At 43.3% G+C, this 19,113-nt stretch overlaps 1 protein-coding gene across 4 annotated transcripts in view; it reads right to left on the bottom strand.

Annotated features, from left to right (window-relative positions):
* The window catches only part of MAST4 (microtubule associated serine/threonine kinase family member 4), a 632,991-nt gene extending 614,174 nt beyond the window's left edge, over positions 1-18,817 (bottom strand). For all 4 annotated transcript variants that reach the window (XM_058309528.1, XM_071208385.1, XM_004465586.5 and 1 more), the window contains exon 1: positions 18,199-18,817. In XM_058309528.1, coding sequence (XP_058165511.1) covers positions 18,199-18,528 — 330 coding nt within the window. In that variant the 5' untranslated portion in view covers positions 18,529-18,817. The remainder of the gene's footprint in view (positions 1-18,198) is intronic.
* Between the last annotated feature and the right edge of the window lie 296 nt (positions 18,818-19,113).

The following is a 19,113-nucleotide window of genomic DNA, read 5'->3' as shown; positions in this document are numbered from 1 at the left end:
GATTGAATGTACGAAGTATCCATTTTCAAGGTTCAGCCATTTTGGCGAACACCATTTTTTCCTGGCTTTATATGTTTTTATAGTGTGTTATTACACAGATAATTGAGCAATGCAATTCAGCAACCAATCGTGGCAAAGAGCTGCCAGCAGTGCTGTCAGGGAAATTAATTAACAAAAGGGGAAAAAGGAGCAGTACTTACCAACAATTTACAGAAGGAAGACGGTGCTCTTGTCCAGAATTTGTTTTTGCAAACATTTAAAAATGTGTGTCTGTGCAGAAGATGAAGTATTCGGCATCCACACCCACTCCTGGGCTGGCTGACCCTTACACAGAAGTCCCTGCCAGCCCTGGTCCTGGGAGCTTGATAAAGCAAAGCCCTGGCTTCCTTGTCACCTTACAGAACCTGTTAATCCAAAACTGCTTCCCCCTCTCCTAGACCAGCAGTCCAGAAGAGAAGGGTTAGGGGAAGCAAAGCAGGAGTCCCAAGTTATTTGAGAGATGCCCTGACAGCCTGAACTGGTCTTAGTCCAGGTAGTTCTGCCTAATTGGTGACAATTGGCCAAATAGTAATTAGTGTCACTAATGGGTAACAACTGGCAGACCTCTAAAAACTATTATAACCTGAATGCTAATTCATAAAAATTTTTTAAAAAATCAATCACCTTTTCTTTGCATCCAACTCTGAAGTGCTCACCTGACAAGGGGATACAAAATGACCATGAAAACTTCATGACCTGCACCAGCCCGTGATCCACGACGTATAAAGTGGATTCATCTCTGTGCTGGAGTTCTTCAATTGGTCTTCAGCAGTCTTTCAGGGGCTAGCATTCATTTCAGGGCTTCAACTTCCCCTAAACTGCAAAGTAAAGTTTCCTCTGCATTTATTTAGTCAACAAAGATTTGCTGCTTACTGGGAGGCAGCTGCTTCGGATACAAAGATGAATAAAACAAAGGCTCAGCTCTTAGGCAGCTTTCAGTCTGGCTGAGGGTGAAGACATCACAGCATGCCGAGGTAAGAGAATTAACAGACCTGTGCGGTGACATCAATGCAAGAAAAATGCTGATGCGAAGGGATGGAAGGAAGCACATGACCTTGGAGCTAAGAGAAACTGAGCTCTCGGTACTTTATTTCCATTTATATTATGGGGCTACAGAATCTCCTCTAGGTATTTTCAGGAACCTAGGTTTTGCTGATAGGTACAGCAGGTACAAAATTTCAACTTACAAACTCAGGTGTGCAAAAACTATCACTCTCTTCTTTAGATCAAATTCATTCTGATCCCAAGGCCCATGTGGGAAACTGATTTCTCAGTCATTCTAGGATGTCACACAAAGGAAAGGACCTTCAGTCTATTGTGCTTACTGCTAAAATCTCCATGGTCAAACCAGCACGGCCTCCTGAAGTTCAGCATGTCTGAGCTTCATGCCCCACACAAGGCCCCAGAATCTGGTCTCCCCTGACCCCAGTCTCCTCCTCCCTTGCCTCATGCTGCCACTGACAGGCTGGTAAGTCCCAACCCCTGTATCCCAGGACCCACCTCCCCTGATTCCCTTTCCAGTCTTGGGGAATTTACTTTCTCTCTCCACTCTGAAAAGAAAACCACCCCTCATGCAGGGATACACAGCATTCTCTCTTCTACAGACAGACTTTTACAAAGATCCTGAAAGGAGACTCAACTTCAAGCTGCTTCAGTTTTCTGCCAGGCAAGTATGCCTGAAGGCAAGGAATTAGAATCCCTGCTCTGCTTGAAATACCAAAAAAGAAAGAATGACAATGAGCAGGCCACAGGTTTAATAACTCAAAGAAGAATATTCTGCCACACGTGCCTCCCAAACCAAACATCAGAAGGGATGCCTTGGCTTTAGCTGTTGATAAACACATCTCTGGGAGAAGCATCCCAGCACCTCCCAACATCAGGGGGCTCCCAAGACCTTTCCCTGCTTGCTCACCATAAGGTCCCTGCTCTCCCAAACCACTATCCTAGCAGTCCCTTCATGTGGGAGGCGTGGGGAATACCATGTCTTTCAGACATAAAAGAAACCTGCCATTTCAAAGAACAGTAGGGAACTCACTCCCCAAAGAATGGGAAAATTGAGGTTCCTAGAATGGTGTGTTCTGCAACAAAGAAAAACCTCCAATAAGCTTTTTTTCAAAAGCTTAATCTCAGATGGGGATCTCACTGCCCTCATCAAGAGTCAAAAATTTCTGGAGATTCCCAGATACCATTTCAATAAGGCCAATAAACGACCTGACTTCACATGCCAAAACTAAAGTTTTATACTTACAAGAAGAGCCTCTACTCTGTCATTCCATGCATTGACCAGCTTATGTGCAAGCCTTACATGGAAAAGAGTGAACACTGACTTCTCAGAGTTAAGATTAACAGTATGACTTTAAAAGCGAATTTCAAAAGTCCAGAATATGCACTAGTGGTTATAATGAAAATAACCAGACAATCTTTGAAGAAGTGGTAGCACTGGCAAGACACTCGCTGGCCTCACAGGCTACTTTCTTATTTTTCCAGAGGGAAAGGTGGTAGACAAAATGTTGTTTGGGGCCAGCAAAGAAAAGTGGGGCTAAAAGTAAAATTATTTGTTAATTATAGAAACAGAATTGTTCTGACTGCTACACCCTAACTTAGACGTTTATAAGGAACACCTCCTCTAAGTTTCCCCCATTCACACTATATGATCATTTCCATCAGTCCCATTTGCTCCGTTGCTTTGTAATTCTGTGTGGCTTTCAGGAACAGCCACCATGTCACGATATCCCCACGCCAATAGTCCATGACTGGCATTCACTGACTCTGTGGTGAAGGAAATTTTCCCCATGCTTTCAGATTATTGAAGGAGACAGATAAAATGCAGAGAGATTTTTCGAGAGATTAGGTTTTATCCTTAATAAATGCAAAAAGCAGAACGCTTCCCTCCCAACTAGCAAATGCCAGGAACCAGCTACCCAGACAAGTTTGAGATCAGGAAAACTACCTTCTAAAATCACAGACTCCACCTCATAACAACAATGAGTCTGTGGTTGCTGAGAACATCAAGGACATGCGTACTGCTCAGAGATCTCAGGAAGCTCTCAGGTCAGGCGATGCTGTGGCCACAGGAACACCTAGTCTTTCACAGTATGGGGAGCTCCACTGTGATGGGGGTGGCAATTGCTGCCAAAGACCCAGGGTGTGAGAGTTTGTTCTGGAAGGAAACTTTTCAAGGGCACTTTAAGGAAGAGGAAAAAAAGACTTGGGGCCTGCCTGAAACCCCAGCTGGAACAAACACATGGATTGCTCTAAACTTGGCAATTTTCAAGTAATGAGTAACCAAAAGATATCTCAAAGCAATAAAAGTGTTATCCCAAAGAGATATTACAAAAAAAAAAAAAAAAAGGGGGGGGGGAGTACCTGAAATTCTTACCAAATATGCTTTCTCACTAAACTATGCCCCACAACAAACAAAAAATTCCTTATTAAACAGTGGCTAGGAAGTGTTGAATATGAACATTGCTCAATTACCTAAAGAAACAGAAATCTATTTTTAAAAAAATACTCTTGATTAGAAAGCTATGAGGCCATAAATAACCTGGTATTAGGGAAAATACTATAATCCTGTTAGTATATTATATACCAGTAATTTTAAACTACATAGGCACAAAGAGTAAACATATGGAACAGAAACAAAACCTATCAATTACTATCCATTCTAAAAAATATTACTTTTAAAGAGAAATATAGAAGACTTTCCTGGACTATAACCATATCTAGCAGCCATAGCTGGTAGAATAATTTAATCTGATATAACCTCCTCTTTTTTTTTTTTTTTTTTTGTCTTCTCCTTTCTTACATCTTCAAGGCACAGTGGAAAACTCACTTCCAGACAAATCGCATCAGGTTGATTGTTCTTCACTCAGTTCACTTCCCGTCTGTACATTCAGTGTCCATCCCATGGTTCACTTGCTGAAAGCACACAGTGCACATTCAGGCCAAGACCCTCTATGCTGCGTCTCATAACCCGACAGAATGCTGCTGTAGGCACTGACCCCATCTTTTATTTCTTGTGCATCCCTTCCTTCCCCACCTGCTCTGCAAGCAGCAAGTTCAATAATACCTCTTGATTTGACAAAGAAAACCACCTGTGCTTTCACACCAGCTTTACCCCCACAGCAAGAAGGGTTGGCAGCAGTCCGGAGAACAGGACCAAGTCCTTGACCTTGCCTCAAAGGAGGGCATCTTCACGACTGCCTATTGATGGAGCACAGAGTGTGCCGATAATGCCTCATTTCCCAGGTCCCTCTATTCACCCATCTAGTACTCTAATAATAAATTCTTCCCTTTCAGCCCTTCAAAAATGCAAGTCAATAGACAAAGAAAAAGGAGCACTGCAAAAAAAAAAAAACCCAAGAAGAAGTTAACTGGGGTGAACTCACTCACTGTCCCTGAACTTCAATCACACTGGTTATCACTCCTGACCACAAGTTTGGGTTAAAATGAGGCACATGCACAATCTCACACCAACATACAAGCTCTGATTTTCTAGGCTACCCTAAGCAAGGGGCTGTTTTAACCACATCAAACTAAAAGCCACCCCAACACTTCAAATGTCAAGTTAGTCTGATTGCCCAAGACCTAAGGCTTTAGAAGTCTTTCATCTATACTATAAAGTAAAAAACAAAATTCTGAACACCTGTGAAACAAATTTTTAAAAAACCCAACTATATCTCAGTGGCAATTTTGTTACATAATCTGCCACTTTTTCATCCAAGCCCACAAAGAAGCAGCAGTAATTAAATTTACATCTTTAGATGTCCTTAAGTGTCAAAATTAATTTCTAAAATCAGAAGATAATAGTCTTTTAACAATTCAAGACAGTGCCCATCTGATTACAGGTTTTCCAGGAGTACAAAATGAGCACCCCCCGTTTCTCAGCAAGGCTTATAATAAAATTATTTAGTAAACCTTTATTACTTTTTAAAATCTGTGTTTCACTATCCTTTTAATTACAACACAAGATCTCTAAGGGCATACTGAGAGAGGCTCTGACAGAATCATCCTGACTGCTAAGAACTTGGGTATAAGCTATTCTGACGGCGCCTTTGCTCTCTTAACAAAACAAACTGCAGTAATTCCACAACTCAGCTCTAACCCTCCTGTAAGAGGGGGGCAGAGAGGAGGAAGGAAAAAGACATGTAGCTCACAGCATAATGAATACAAATATCTTTTCGTTGGAGTGATATGGCCATCTTTCCTTAAGCTCTGTGACTTGGGTTTAGAAAAGAAAAATGTTCCTAGAAACACATGTAACTGTAAGGTCCCCATTGGAATGAGGACATGTGGCAATTATTTAAAACCTCATCTACAAGCTTTTCATCTGAGTTAAGGCTATTATCTGAGTTAACCTTAAAAAAAAAAAGCATGGGAAAATTTAATGTCCACTGGTGAGGCAAAGACAGGCTATGCAAATTAGGACATCATTTGTTCTGCAAAGAAAAATGTTATTATACAAGAGAAACGTTTGGACAAATGGCCCTTAGCTTTAATTATCACTATGAATAGCACTTGGTTTATTTTAAAAGGCATTCTGACTACCTTCTCTCAAGTGACTACCTTCTACCTTAAAATTCTGAGTCTTCCTACCCCAGTAGCATTGAACTGAAAAGGAGCAGGAGATTTTTGCTTTGGGTTAAAATTGTCTGCCCCCATACGTGAAGGCATCCTGGACTTTCATGAAGGTGTCCTAAAGACAAAGTCACAGCCATGTCTCCAGGGGGATCCCCAGAGCCACTAGATATAGGGGAGTAGACGCTGAGTGGACTGAAGGTACCCTCCCCTGGCCTCCACCTCACCTGTTCCCTAGGTCAGAACACCTGGGAGTGCAGGGCCCTGCTCAAACAGTTATGCAGATGTTGAGAATTAAGAGCAGAGGACTACCGGAGCCACAGTCACCCCCCTACCCAAGGAAAAAGACCTTGCCCCGGCATCCCAAATGAAGTTCCCTCTCGGTAGGAACAGCTAGATGAGGTTCAACTGGCAGAATCCCAAGGTCTGGTCTCTGGAGCCCACTCTGACCCCAGTATTCATTTAGCCTCTCTGGGTAAAAGAGGTTGTAAAGCAGTTTTTGACCTTTCAAATCCAAACTTCCACTGTCTTCACCATTTCTAGCACTATTATCCCATTCCTAGGACTATATCATCCCATTCTGGGGCTAAATAGGCTTTTGTGGGCTGATCTTGAAAGCAAATGACCACTTAAAATTACTTCTCTAAGGGACTACACACTCCATGTTACAAAAAGATAAAAAAAGGGAAAAAAACCTGACTTTCTAACAAACTAATGAAATACTTACTGATAGCTTAGGTTGGAGCACACCAATAAAAGGTAACCTCTACTCATAGGTTCTGGTTTAATTTTGAAAACAGCCATTAGCCCACTTCAAAGGCTGGGCATCTAGGGTACAGAACAGAAAGGGAGTCAAGAACATATAAATCTTTAAAATGAAAGAGTGATTTTTAAAAATCAGAAGTTCTTGGTCTAGGACATGGGAATGGCAGCCTTGTATCATACAGCCCAAGGGCTTGTATCACACAGCCCAAGGCAGCAAGCAAAAACAAACAACAAACAATAACAAAAACACCAAGTCTGTCTCTTTTGCAGCCTATGGTGAAAAAGCAAATTCAGCCACTGATCTTAGGATTCACAGATGGGTCTAAGGAAGAAGATTCAATTCTGCAGGCAGAATCTCCAGGCACAAGGGCAAAAAAAGCATTCTTTATGATTCTACCTAGAACAGTAAGTTGTGGAGTTAAAAGGTATTTTATTTTAAAGACTACTCAACAGATCGTGATAGCACATTTCCTGAAGGACTTCCCTAGGGTGGACAGTTAGGGCCCTAAAGTTGCCGTGTACTGAGAAGGGGACCACATTCCACACCCTTGTTTCCCTGCTGGCCAACGCAGGCTTTCCTTAGAAAACGTACTCTAAAGCGGAACTCTCAGCAGCCTGGGCACTTGAATGCCTCAATAACACAAGTGGATGTTACTTCATCAAGGGAAAGGCAAAAGTGACCTTATATCCAGAGTGAAACCCCTTTGCAGGGATTTGGACGTAAGATACAGTACCCTCAACCTTTATGAGTGGTGACTGACAGCAGCATACCAATTAAAAAGATGAATAAAAGCGGAACACATAAGTAAGCCATGATTATGCTCTACGTATAAGTCAGCACAACCCAAAGGAGGAATCCATGATGAAGTCCTTGTGGGATATTCCTGCCAAGAATATGTTCCCGTTCACAAATAAGAACACAGGACATGGCCTGCACGGAGTGCTGGCCTGCGTGGAGTACGCGCAGGAGTGCTGGCCCATGTGGAGAGCTGGCACAACATGATGATGCAACAAAAAGAGGCACAGAGGAGAAATAAGAGATGCAGCAGACCAGGGAGCTGAGGTGGTGTAAGATAATGATTGCCTCTCTCCCATTCTGGAAGGTCCCAGGATCGGTTCCTGGAGTCCCTAATGAGAATATAAGCAGAACAGAAGAACACACAGCAAATGGACAGAGAGAGCAGACAATGGGGGCTGGGGGGAGAAAGAAAGAAATCTAAAAAAAAAAAAAGACCACAGCACAATTGGCCACATCAAGTTTGCCAAAAGAAAAAATATGAATGAACAGGTCCATAAACTATATACTGATGAAAACTAAAAATTTAAGTTAATATTTCTATAGTAAGAAGTAAACAAAAACTGGAGGTGGAGCTCAAAGGACCTCTTATTTCATCACAGATGAAGATCAGGTAAGCTAGTGACTTGCCCAGCAAGGAGCCAAAGCAAGCTCCTCAGGCCTCCCAACTCTCACCTCAACACTCTTCTACTACTGATGAAATTGCCAGATTCCCTGAAACCCACTCTCATTTTCAGAGAGTATTTCGATCCTGAGAACTAATGAGTATAGCCCAGTATTGCTGGCAATATTTTAAGGCTAGTTGTCAATATTTCATCAGAAATTAAAATGATTTGATCAAAAATAGCTTACCACTACAAGTGTGATTATAATGAATAACCAAAAAGTATCTTAGCAGAACACATTCCAAAGCAAACACGAAAATAAAAACTGGTTTCTAGTCATAGCCCTTCATTTGTAAAAACCAATCATTCCTTTAACTACTGATGATCCCGGGATTCTTAACTAGGGGTCCGTGAGCTTGAATTGAAATTCAAAAAAACATTATTCCTGTGGGGACGTGTTGGTGCAGGTGTGACATAGTTATACTAAGTCCGGTATAATGTGAACTTAGTAAGGAGTCCGTGGTTTTCACCTGACTGGCAAAGGGGTCTGTGGAACAGAAAAGGTTAAGAACCCCTGCAAGCCAGGATCAGAGCTTTAAATCTAAGCACTCTCCTTAAGAAAGTTCTGCAGACACAACACTTCATCATAACTAGCAGGCCCAATGTACAGGGACCCATCTGCTAAGTGGCATTTCATTCATTCACCAACCATTGGTTTATTCAACAATCATTTATTGTCTGCCACTTCACACAAGGCTTTTGGATACAGAGATAACCAAGAGATGGGACCTTAGGAAACTCAATGTTCCTTGAATGGTCTCCACAAACGTACTCTTCTCACAGTCCCCAGGGCACTGCTTTTTTCCTCCTCCTCTACTTTTTTCCTCCTCCTCTCTTTGGTCACTTAGTTGACCCTGTGGTAGTGTGGAACAATTTAATTAATTTAATTTCAAAATGACCTTTGTAAAATTTAAATGAGTAAAATACACATAAAGCACTCAAATGCTGTCCCAATGGTGCAATTTGTTCTATTTATTATCACCATCATCCTCCACTATATGCCTGCCATGCACTCCTACCATTGCAAGGAAGTCAAGTTGATAAGACATTGTTTCACCCTGAGGAGTTCACAATCCAGTGGGAGAGAGAGGGAGAACATGTAAACTATTAACAGTGAAAGCAGCTGTGATAAGATGAGAAAGGGCTGTGCAAACTTAAGCACTCTACAAATTTTAACAATATATATGAGAACTTGCATAGTGCAAGAACAAAAATAATGCAGTAAAACCTTAAGAAAATATAACTTGTTTTGTGATCAACTTTTAAAATTGGAAAAAAAATCAAGATGTCTACTTTCATTAACAGCAAACAATTTTATACACATTTTCTAGTTCTTAAACAGTTTATGCCTTCAATAGTTTTCAAAGATGATTGATGCCCAGAGTGAGAGCCCTAAGCACTACAAGATGTCCAATAATTTTTTTTAATCTAGCTTGTTCAACACAGAATAAGGCAGGAAAATGTACAACGATATTACAGGAAAAAAGTGACGAGAACAAAAAGAGTTTTCAAATGAAAACTTCAGTAAGTCATAAAGTTCAGGTAACCAAAAAAGGCCTTTCCCACAAACATCCTGTTTAACAAACGTTTCGCTACAACCTTCCAGCCAAAGTGGTCTGTCACATTCTTTTTAAAATTTCGATGACAAAGCTATAGATAGGAAGGGGGGTGTGGAGCAGGAAATGGGAGGTAAAAAGAAAGAAAAATTAGTACAAGGAATGACAGATAACCTATTATACAGGAAATGATAACTTGGAATTTTTTTTAGCCGGTACTGGGGATTGAACCCAGGACCTCATTCATGGGAAGCAGGCACTCAACCACTAAGCTACACCCATGCCCCAGAAATAATTTTAAAGGAACTTAGGACAGTATATGTCATACTGTTACTCTATTGGTATGAGTGGCAATTCTTTCTAACTAGTTTTATTCCATAACTTAAAAACTCAGGGAGCTCAAACATGTAAGCTAAGCTTTCTCCAGGTAGAAATGTTTTAATTTCTAAATGGAAATCTTGAAAACAGAAATGATACTGACATTTTTATGAAGAAAATCACAAGTGTTCAAAGTTGCATTTCCAGTTTAATCTCTTGTTCTCTTACAGAATATGCATCATAGCTAAGACACACCCATCGGGGAGGGCTACAGCTAGTCCTAAAACATCATATGGGCACGTTTTGGACTATACCTTTTCCCCAACAGACAGTGAACTGGGGTAGCTTAGTAGGAAAAATTATCAATGCCTCAAGAAGAGATAAACAAGAAATTCCAAGGAAATAAAGTGTACATTAAATAAAAATTACAAAAGTAATATTTCAACAAATAGATAAGTAACAAAGCACAAAAATAAAGGGCTAAGTGAAGAGACTCTTACTTGGCAAGATATTCCTTCTAATTCTTATTCTCCCTTGCTCTCTCTTGCTCACACATGATCAGTTTTTTAAACCAAAGGCTGCACTGACTTCACACAGCACTCCTACTTACTACTCTAATAAACTACAAGAGAATGGGAAGGTCAGCATTTTCTTGGGTTTTCCTGACACCTACTCTACTGATTTGGGATGAGTCTGAAGTTCTCCAAAGTAAAACCTTTTAATGGTTTTTCCTCAAGAATCAAGCATCTGGGTCTGACCTTTTCCCTGGAGAAATTCTCCCCTCTTTGGCTACACCTATATGAGTATCCTCAAAACTGCCCTTTGAAAATAAGAAGCCTGAGGGTGAGGGCTCAGACTATTTCATTTAAGCTACCCTGGCTAAAACTGTGCGAGTGACAACACAAACTGTGTTTATGTAAGAGCTAGACATAATAGAACCAATTTATTCATAAAGAACCTATTTATGAAATTAATCATTTAACCTGTATACACAACATGAATTTTCATCACAACTGCACTCCATTTCAATGTCTTCATGTAGTCTCACTAGTTATGATTGCTCTAAGAAACAATGCTCAATTTGTGACTTTTGTGAACATCAGTATCAATGACAGTGAATAGCAACAAGAGATTTTAACCTCCATTTCTAGCCCAACTTGGTTTTTCAACGATTGAGGAGGCCCTAGGACCCTTCCTGTATTGCAAAAGATGCATCTCTTTCAGTATATAGAAATGCCTGAAAACACAAATGTTAAGACCAGAAGTCCTTGATACAATACAATTATTTTTTAAATAAACATACACAAAGTAAGAAGAGAACTACACAACTAACTTCATAATTTACTTAAAAAGCAGCTGACAAAGTTCTGAGAGGTCAAAAGAACCACATTTGATGTTAATATACACTCATCAACCAAAACTAAAATTGGGTGCACTTGTGAGCTTGCTAGTCACTGAAAATACAACTAAATTACACAGTCAAGACCATTAAAATCAAATTTTCATTTTCCACATGATAGCCTATGAAATGAGTTAAGAAAAGAAGACAAATATGTCAGTATTTCTATCCTCCCTCCCACCTGTCTCCTCCCCACCCTCTCCTCCCAATATCAGCACAAAACACTTGGGCTATAAGGTCCAGTGGAAACAAGTAATCAAAATTATATTGATTGTATCCAAGAGAATTGATCGGCTAGGAAAAGAGTATAGGCCAAGGGTACAAAATTCTAAATTGCCTCACAGAAACACATGTGTCTACTTATGACTTCAAATCATTAAATGAGCAGTGACTGTTTTTCATTAAGAAAACTGGAGGATCCCCCAGAAATTTCAAAGACGTTCAATGCTCTTCAACAGACTTCAATGTGTGTGTGTACCGCTGACCACGGTCCTGAACCAACGCTGCACACTTCGGGCGCGATTTTCTCTGCTAACCCTGGAAGCACAGGTGACTCCTAGCCAATCCTTCCCAGGAATTCTGAACCGTGAGAGAGAAGGGCAAAGAATGGAAGAGAAACAAAAATGCACAGAAGCTGCTGCGGAAAGGTTTCTGCTTAGTCATATTTTATGTTATGCACTGATATAAAATAACATTACCAGATAAGAAGCCACAGACGAAATATTGGACTCACGGGAAAAAAACAAGACTCTTTGAACTAAATGTTGCCACGTCATGTAAAGGTCGACTTGAGCAAGTCCCGAGGGCAGAGCACTGCACTGGGCATGTGGAGGGAGGTGAACTGCAGTTGCCACACCAGCGGTGAGTTCTGCCACAAGTGCTCCTAGATCATATGGTAAGATTTGCAATTCTGTCTTAAAATTTGAAATGTTAACAGTGTCCCAAAGGGACAAAACAGCTTTTTTTGTAGATAATTTACATACATGGGTTCTTGCATTTTAAAAGGTCTATTACATTTCTGACAATTATAATCTTTTCCCTCTGAGAATTTTGAACGGCTCCTGGACCACCTCCCTCACTCCGCACACACACATACCCCATTGCTTACAGAAACAAAAGCTGGCTTCTAGATTATCACTTGATTTCCTTCTACTCCCTTCTCAGTTCACAAACTTCACCTAGGAAGCTTCAAGTACACAGTCATCCTACCAACTCTGACTAAAACCCTGGGGGCCGCTAGTAATTTAAAACATGTTCACAGTCTTTTAGGATATTATTTAATAAATGTTCGCCAAGATCAGGCTCCACGAGAGACTGCATTAATACAAGGGTTAATGAACCACATGCCATAAAGTTTTCCTGTTCCTACATCATAAGAAATGCTCTGTCCATGAAATTAGAAGTGATGAGTATGTTACACATCTATCTACTCAAGAATGAAAACTCCTGCCAGGGACCAACAAACCTATGCTGGTAGCATAGTCCACTGCACAATGGACCTAAAGACTTCTGCTTATTCCTGGCTAGGGCACTGATATTCTACACAAACAAGCTTCTCCATATACAATAATGAAGAGCTTACTATGTGCCTGGTGTATATATGCTGGATACACTACATAAAACATCTCGCTAATTCTCATAACAACCCTCTGCATGAAGTACTGGCATCCGCATTTGACAGATGAGGAAACAGGCTCAGCATTAATAGCCTGTCTAACATGGCACAGCCTAGCAGAGGCTGACCCGGCCTCAGAAGTCCATACCCTTAAGAAGACCCTGACCCCAGAGCAGGGAAGCGCTGGCTACTGTGCTCTGAAGAGATGAAAGGAAAGCAACGCAAGCCCTCTCCAGGAAACACTACAGAATGTAAAAACTTGATCAAAAATGACATAGGGTGTCTTTCACCTTAAAAAGTGCAATCATCTCCTCTAAGATGCAAACACGCGTGCATACATGCACACACATACACGCCCCACTTAGCTTTCTCTAATGCCAGAGCACCAGGTACTGGACCCCTCTCATTGTGAGGAATATTTTACAACCTTCTGTGGCTTGTCATTGTTTCAGCATGCATTCATAGCTCTCCACACCATTCCTCACAGGGAAAAACTGAAAGGAACTGGACTCATGCACTGTATCCACTGAGTGTCAGTTAGCCTGCTCTAAAACAATGGCAAAATAGAAATATTTCACTGCTCCTGGATTTACCTCAGACTAGAGCTGGAAAGGGTAGAAGCCTTAGTTCTTTGAAGCTGACCCTTACTTCTCCTGCTCATCCTTTAGGTCTCAGCTCAGACATCACTCCCTGAGTGGGGTGGTTCTTAATTCCCAGACTAAATGAGTTACCTAGTACCACCACACATTCCCTCACAGCCTGTTCTCCTCCATCAGCCATACTTGAAGCCAATTAATAAATAATCATGAGCATAATGACTCGCTTCTGCACTGGACTATAAGCTTCATGACGTCAAAATTATCTGTCATGTCCACCTTTGTTTCTTCAAAACCCAGGACAATGGCCCACATAGAATTGGAGGCCAGAATATATTGAGTGACATGAATTTCTTGATATCATGGCTCTTATTGAAGTAGTGAGCGGAAAAGGAGACTAAATAATCAATATGCCGAGATTTATGCAAGACCTTTTTCAAATTTTGTAGCAGCTGTGATTCATAAAGTATAAACTCAGTGAAAAGCTTTGCTGAATTCAAGATTGCTTTTTGTCATTTATTCTAACCAATGAACACTAGAAATTCATCTACTGTACTTCTATCAGGTAGGGGGCCACACACATACACAATGATATTAAATGTGGTCCTCATTCTCATATACTATTATCCAGAAGAGTTTAAAGATATCCCATAATGCTGCTTATTTTTTAATAAAGGAAACTTTCCAATTTTGCCAATAAAACAAGTCCCTTAGTGAATCAAAGTCTAAACTGGCTGCTGTATATTAAAATCCTTTTTAATTCTAAAGTCTTTTCCATATTCTAAGAATCCCTGAAAGTTTCAAGTGCTAATCTACACAGTGAAAAGTTGAAATAATACACGAATCATTTCAAAGATGTTCTGAGTGGATCCTCAGTCATTTTACTTTATTCAAATTTTACCTAGAAAAACTGCCTGTGAGAATCTTCATCATGATCCACGTTTTCCCTGTTGGGAGATCTGGAGGTCTGAGCATCATAATGCACAACAGACTAATAAATAAATATACACATAGTCACCCTTCAAATTTACAGCTATTTTCAAAGACGTAACTTCTCATTCAGTGAAAGTGTTAACTGAGCCCTTCCTAATAAATGAGAGGCCCAGTGATAAGCAAACAAAGACAAAATTCCTGCTCTCGGGGAATTCACCAACAAATACTTAGAAAACAGCACAGGCTTTCATTAGAGATAACACAGGTACTTTGGGAAGGGAAAGGCAGCGTGCCTAAGGGCAATTCTCAGAAATAATGTAGGTGGAACATTCCTCTACTCTAGATCCTCTAGACTGTTTTAACCACCAAAAAAGGCAGGCCACTACCCCTGGACATGCACAGGTGGGGAATGAGCAGTGGGGGTCACAGGCAGTTTATTTTAACAAAAAGTCACATATCATTTCTAACTCTCATATGTTTGATATTAAGTACATCAAGACTAGAATCAATGCTGTGTTCAACCAAAGTACTGTTTTTAAACACCAAAAGCTTAAGGGGCTGACTAAAGTCCACAAGACTTTGTAAGTTTATATAAATTTACACAAATATTGACAAGAAGATAAAACAGGAAATTGGCCATACACTATTAACATTACTAGATATATTCAAAACATGTTTAACAAGGTTGACAAAAAGCACAACAATAATAACACTAGAAATTTAAGTTTTTCTGCTTTTAAAAATTGATGCAGTAACTATAAAGAACTTTGGAAAATAATTTGTGTCCCAATCTAGACCTAACAATTTTAAATCTAAATGAACCTCTTTCCATTGTATAGGCCACACTGAAGTCTTTTTTTTTTTCCTCCCCTTGCCCACCACCCCTCCCAGTTGTCTGGTCTCTGTGTCCATTCGCTGTGTGTTCTTCTGTGTCCGCTTGTGTCAGCGGCACCCGGAATCCGAGTCTCATTTTGCTGTGTCATCTTGCTGCGTCAGCTCTCCGTGTGTGCAGCGCCATTCCTGGGTAGGCTACACTTTTTCACACTGGGTGGCTCTCCTTACAGGGAGCACTCTTTGCGTGTGGGGCTCCCCTCCACGGAGACACCCCTGCATGGCACAGCACTCCTTGCACACATCAGCACTGTGCGTGGGCCAGCTCACCACATGGGTCAGTAGGCCCTGGGTTTGAACCTTGGCCCTCCCACGTGGTAGACGGATGCCCTATCCGTTGGGCCAAATCCACTTCCCATCAAGTCTTTTAATGCTTTTTACTCAGTGCCTTGTTATAATATAACTAACACTACACTTATTGTGCTTCCAAACTGATACAAATAAAACTGTTCCCCAGCTTATACTAATAACATTGGAATAAACTGACCAGACACAGCCTCAAGTTCTCTGAAAGTAGGTAGCACATAAATGACAAAAAAATAAAATTCAGGTAAGACTGAGATTGTACTCCCATTTCACAAATTACAACTGAATTTAACTAGTTAGTATTTCCTTAGCACTCAATGCTATATACATGTCAGATATTGTGCTAGGATTAAGTCAGATGTTGTGTGTAAAATGCTTAACAACTCTTTGACTATTATTCCCATTAAAGAGGTGAGAAAACGAGGGCTTACAGAAGGTAAATGGTTCATGATTCCATGCCTAGTTAAAGTGGCAGAGCTAGGAATCAAACCCACATCTTTCCACTAAACTGAGTGTTCCTAAACCAGCATTCCTGAACTCCTAGAATGGTATTTATAATTGTATGCTTTTCTAAGCAAAGGATCCATAGCTTTCATTAGATTCACAAAGAGGTCGACAGCTTCCCAAAAGGTTAAGAACCATTGCGCCATAGCATCGCCAGTGTAAGAACCAAAAAATTCGCTTAAACTGGACTTAAATTCTTTTACCAAGACTATCATTTCTCTTCTCAGGTGTGTGTTGGGGAGAAGGGAGCGCAGGAGGAGGGTCATTCCATATTTTTACTTTCACTTCAAAATTCTCAGAGCAGTTTAGGATTTCCACCTTCAGACAATTTCCAGCATTCCCTGCCACAGGTTAAGATACACAATAAATGACAATACTGTATCAATTTACATGCAATATTAGTCATTCCACGTTTCAATATGTGTTTCAAACAACCAGTCCTCACTACACTGCCTGTGAAATAAGCTATCATTATCATGTTTTCTCTTCCAAGAAAGTAAAACACTGTCACCCTGAGGCTAGACAATAAATCAGTTATGGGATTGGGATCAAAGGTGAGAAGGTCGTGACCCCCTCTTCCTCCCCTGGATCTGCAAGGTCAGTCACTTACCATGGACCACCTCTGAGCTAAAAGGAAAACTGAACCATTAATTCTATCAACTCCTCCAACAACGACAACATTAAATTTGGACCTAGTGGTATGTCAATAATTTGGGGTATACTCCCAGCTTCCCAGTGGAGTGTGTTCATCTCTAGATATCGAGGCAGATGTCACTAAATGCTGGCACGTGCCTGGCATCCTTAAAGGGAGATGTAACCAAGCAGTCCAGTACAGCACCTGGGCATCCCTCTGCCCAGCCTTAGCTCTGGCAGATATGGATTTGGATAATCCCAGCATCCCACCACTGAGGGAATAGTTCCAGGATCAAGCTAGAACTTTAGGTCCATCTTAATTCTCTGATCAGAAGGGGTGTCAGAGCGGCAAGCAACTTTAGAGTGAAGTTAATTGGTTCAAACCTTTCATTTTACAGATTATAGAAATGGAACCTAAGAGGAGCGAAATGACTCATTCAAAGTCTCGAACACTCAGGAGCAGAGACAGTTCTAGAAAGTCAGAATAGAGACACCTGTCTGGGATGCGATCCTCCCAAGCATTCAGGAATTGGTCTGTTCCAAGCTCTGCCAAGCTGGAACTTGCCTCCTCTAACCTTGAGCCAGATCCAGTCTTTGCCTCCAGGGCTGCGTCACAAGAGGCTACTGCCAGAGCACTGGTCTCAGCTTGCTCCTTCTGAGGGACAAAGTGTGGAAAGGCATCAAAGGGATAACCCCATCAGAAGTGTGGAAAATACCACTCTGGCACCAGGGAACTCCGGACTGAAGCTTGTTGGGTTGATGTTTGATTTATGGCCCAGCCTGATCAAGATGACTTCTCCCAAAGGAAATGTCCAAAATAAACAATCTTAAAGACACGAAGAAGCTTCAGCTTCCTACTGTCCTCCAAAGACCGAGAAAAGCCTGAGATAGCCGGGAGAACCCCATCGCCATATGTTCTGTGTGTCAGGATGAACACCCTTCCAGGAAACCGGGACAGGCACGGTCTCCCGATCAAGGTGCAGCGTTTCCGATTAGGTTTTGGCGACCAGCGCGCATCCAGTCACCCTGAAACAAGTCGGAATGGGAGCTGCAGGCGCGCAGTCCCGCCGAGCGCAGTGAGTCTTCCTACGGGTAGGACCCACTCAGGGGGAACCCGCCAAAACCGTCCACCCGCAATTCCAGGGGGTCGGAGTCACCCAAACCCCACTGCGCAACTTCGCGGATACCGCTCCCTCCCACCCCTCATTCCCAAAAGCACCACTTCTTCCCAACTACACGCCTCCTAGGTCCAAGCGCTTCAGTGGGACGCAACGCCCACTTCGGAGGATACGATCTTAGTTGCGGGGATAGGCGAGGCGTCTAGATCCCATTCACTCACAGATCGACGCAGGCAGATGGAGACATTAAGAGTTTGCAGTTTTGACTTTTTAAAAGCACACTATCACAAACACATGCAGGCGCACACACACGGGAATGACAGCCACGAGGAAGTGAGTGACCGACAAGGAGTCTCCTATCACTACCCCGCGCCCCGCACGACGCGCTGGAGTGCCCCCGTCCCACCCGTCCGCGCTCAGGATGGAAAGCTGGGACCGCCCGGCAGCCAGAACCTGGAGGGGACAAAGTGGGGAAGGCGGGGCCCACCTCCTCGTCCTGCTCCTCCTGGGACGCGCTGCTGCCCCCGGGCGCCGGCGGCGGCGGCGCGGCGGCTCCGCGCTCCGGCAGTCTGCGCGCGGGAACCCACACGGCCGGCTGGCGGACACTGAGGGCGCCGCCCGGCGGCGGCAGCTGCTGCTCGCGGGGGAAGCCACCGGGCTCCCCTTCCTCCGACAGAGTTTCAGAGCCCGAGGACGACTCGGCCGAAGAAGCGCCCGGCGACGACACGGCGGCCGCGGCAGGGGCGGGGGTCCGGGCATCGTGACCGCTGCGGCTGCAGGGCACCGGCTCCGGCGCCTCCGAAACTTTCTCCCCCATTTCCCTCTCGAACCCAAAGTGCTGCGGCGGGGGCAGCGCGAGCGCCACGCGCGCTAAGCGCCTCGGGGAACCGCGGGCGGCTCCGCTTCGGCTCGCTCTCGCTGCCGCTCCCGGGCTGCGGAGAGCCCCGCCGGCGACTACATGGCCGCGGCAGGGCCGCGGGAGCCCGCCGCTAAGTTAGCAGCCGCCCGGGTCGGCGGGCCGACGGGGGCTCCCGCGCGTGGGGCCATGACGGCTGGGGTCTGCGCTCCGAGCTCCTCCCCAGCTGCGCCCGAATCGCCGGGACTGCGGCTTCTCGGGCAGAACCTGCCTCCAGGACGGTGCGGGGCCGGCGGAAGAGATGGGCAGCCCAGGGAGCCAATGGCGAGGCAGGCGCGCGGGTGGGCGGAGGCTGCGGCGCCCCTGGCCGCGCGGGCGCGGGGTGGGGGAGGCGGGGCTGAGGCGCGCGGCGCGCGGGCCCCGGGTCCCGCAAGTGTGCTGAGACCCCGCCGACCAGGGCGCCGCGCGAGTATCCTGGAGGGTGAGAGTGGACCCGGGAATCAAAGCCAAAGGCGAGGACTCCGAACAAGGCTGGGGAGTATCTGG

This window comes from Dasypus novemcinctus, chromosome 2 (genome assembly GCF_030445035.2).
Source record: "Dasypus novemcinctus isolate mDasNov1 chromosome 2, mDasNov1.1.hap2, whole genome shotgun sequence".
Classification (NCBI taxonomy): Eukaryota; Metazoa; Chordata; class Mammalia; order Cingulata; family Dasypodidae; genus Dasypus; species Dasypus novemcinctus.
This window is presented reverse-complemented; position numbering and strand designations above follow the sequence as displayed.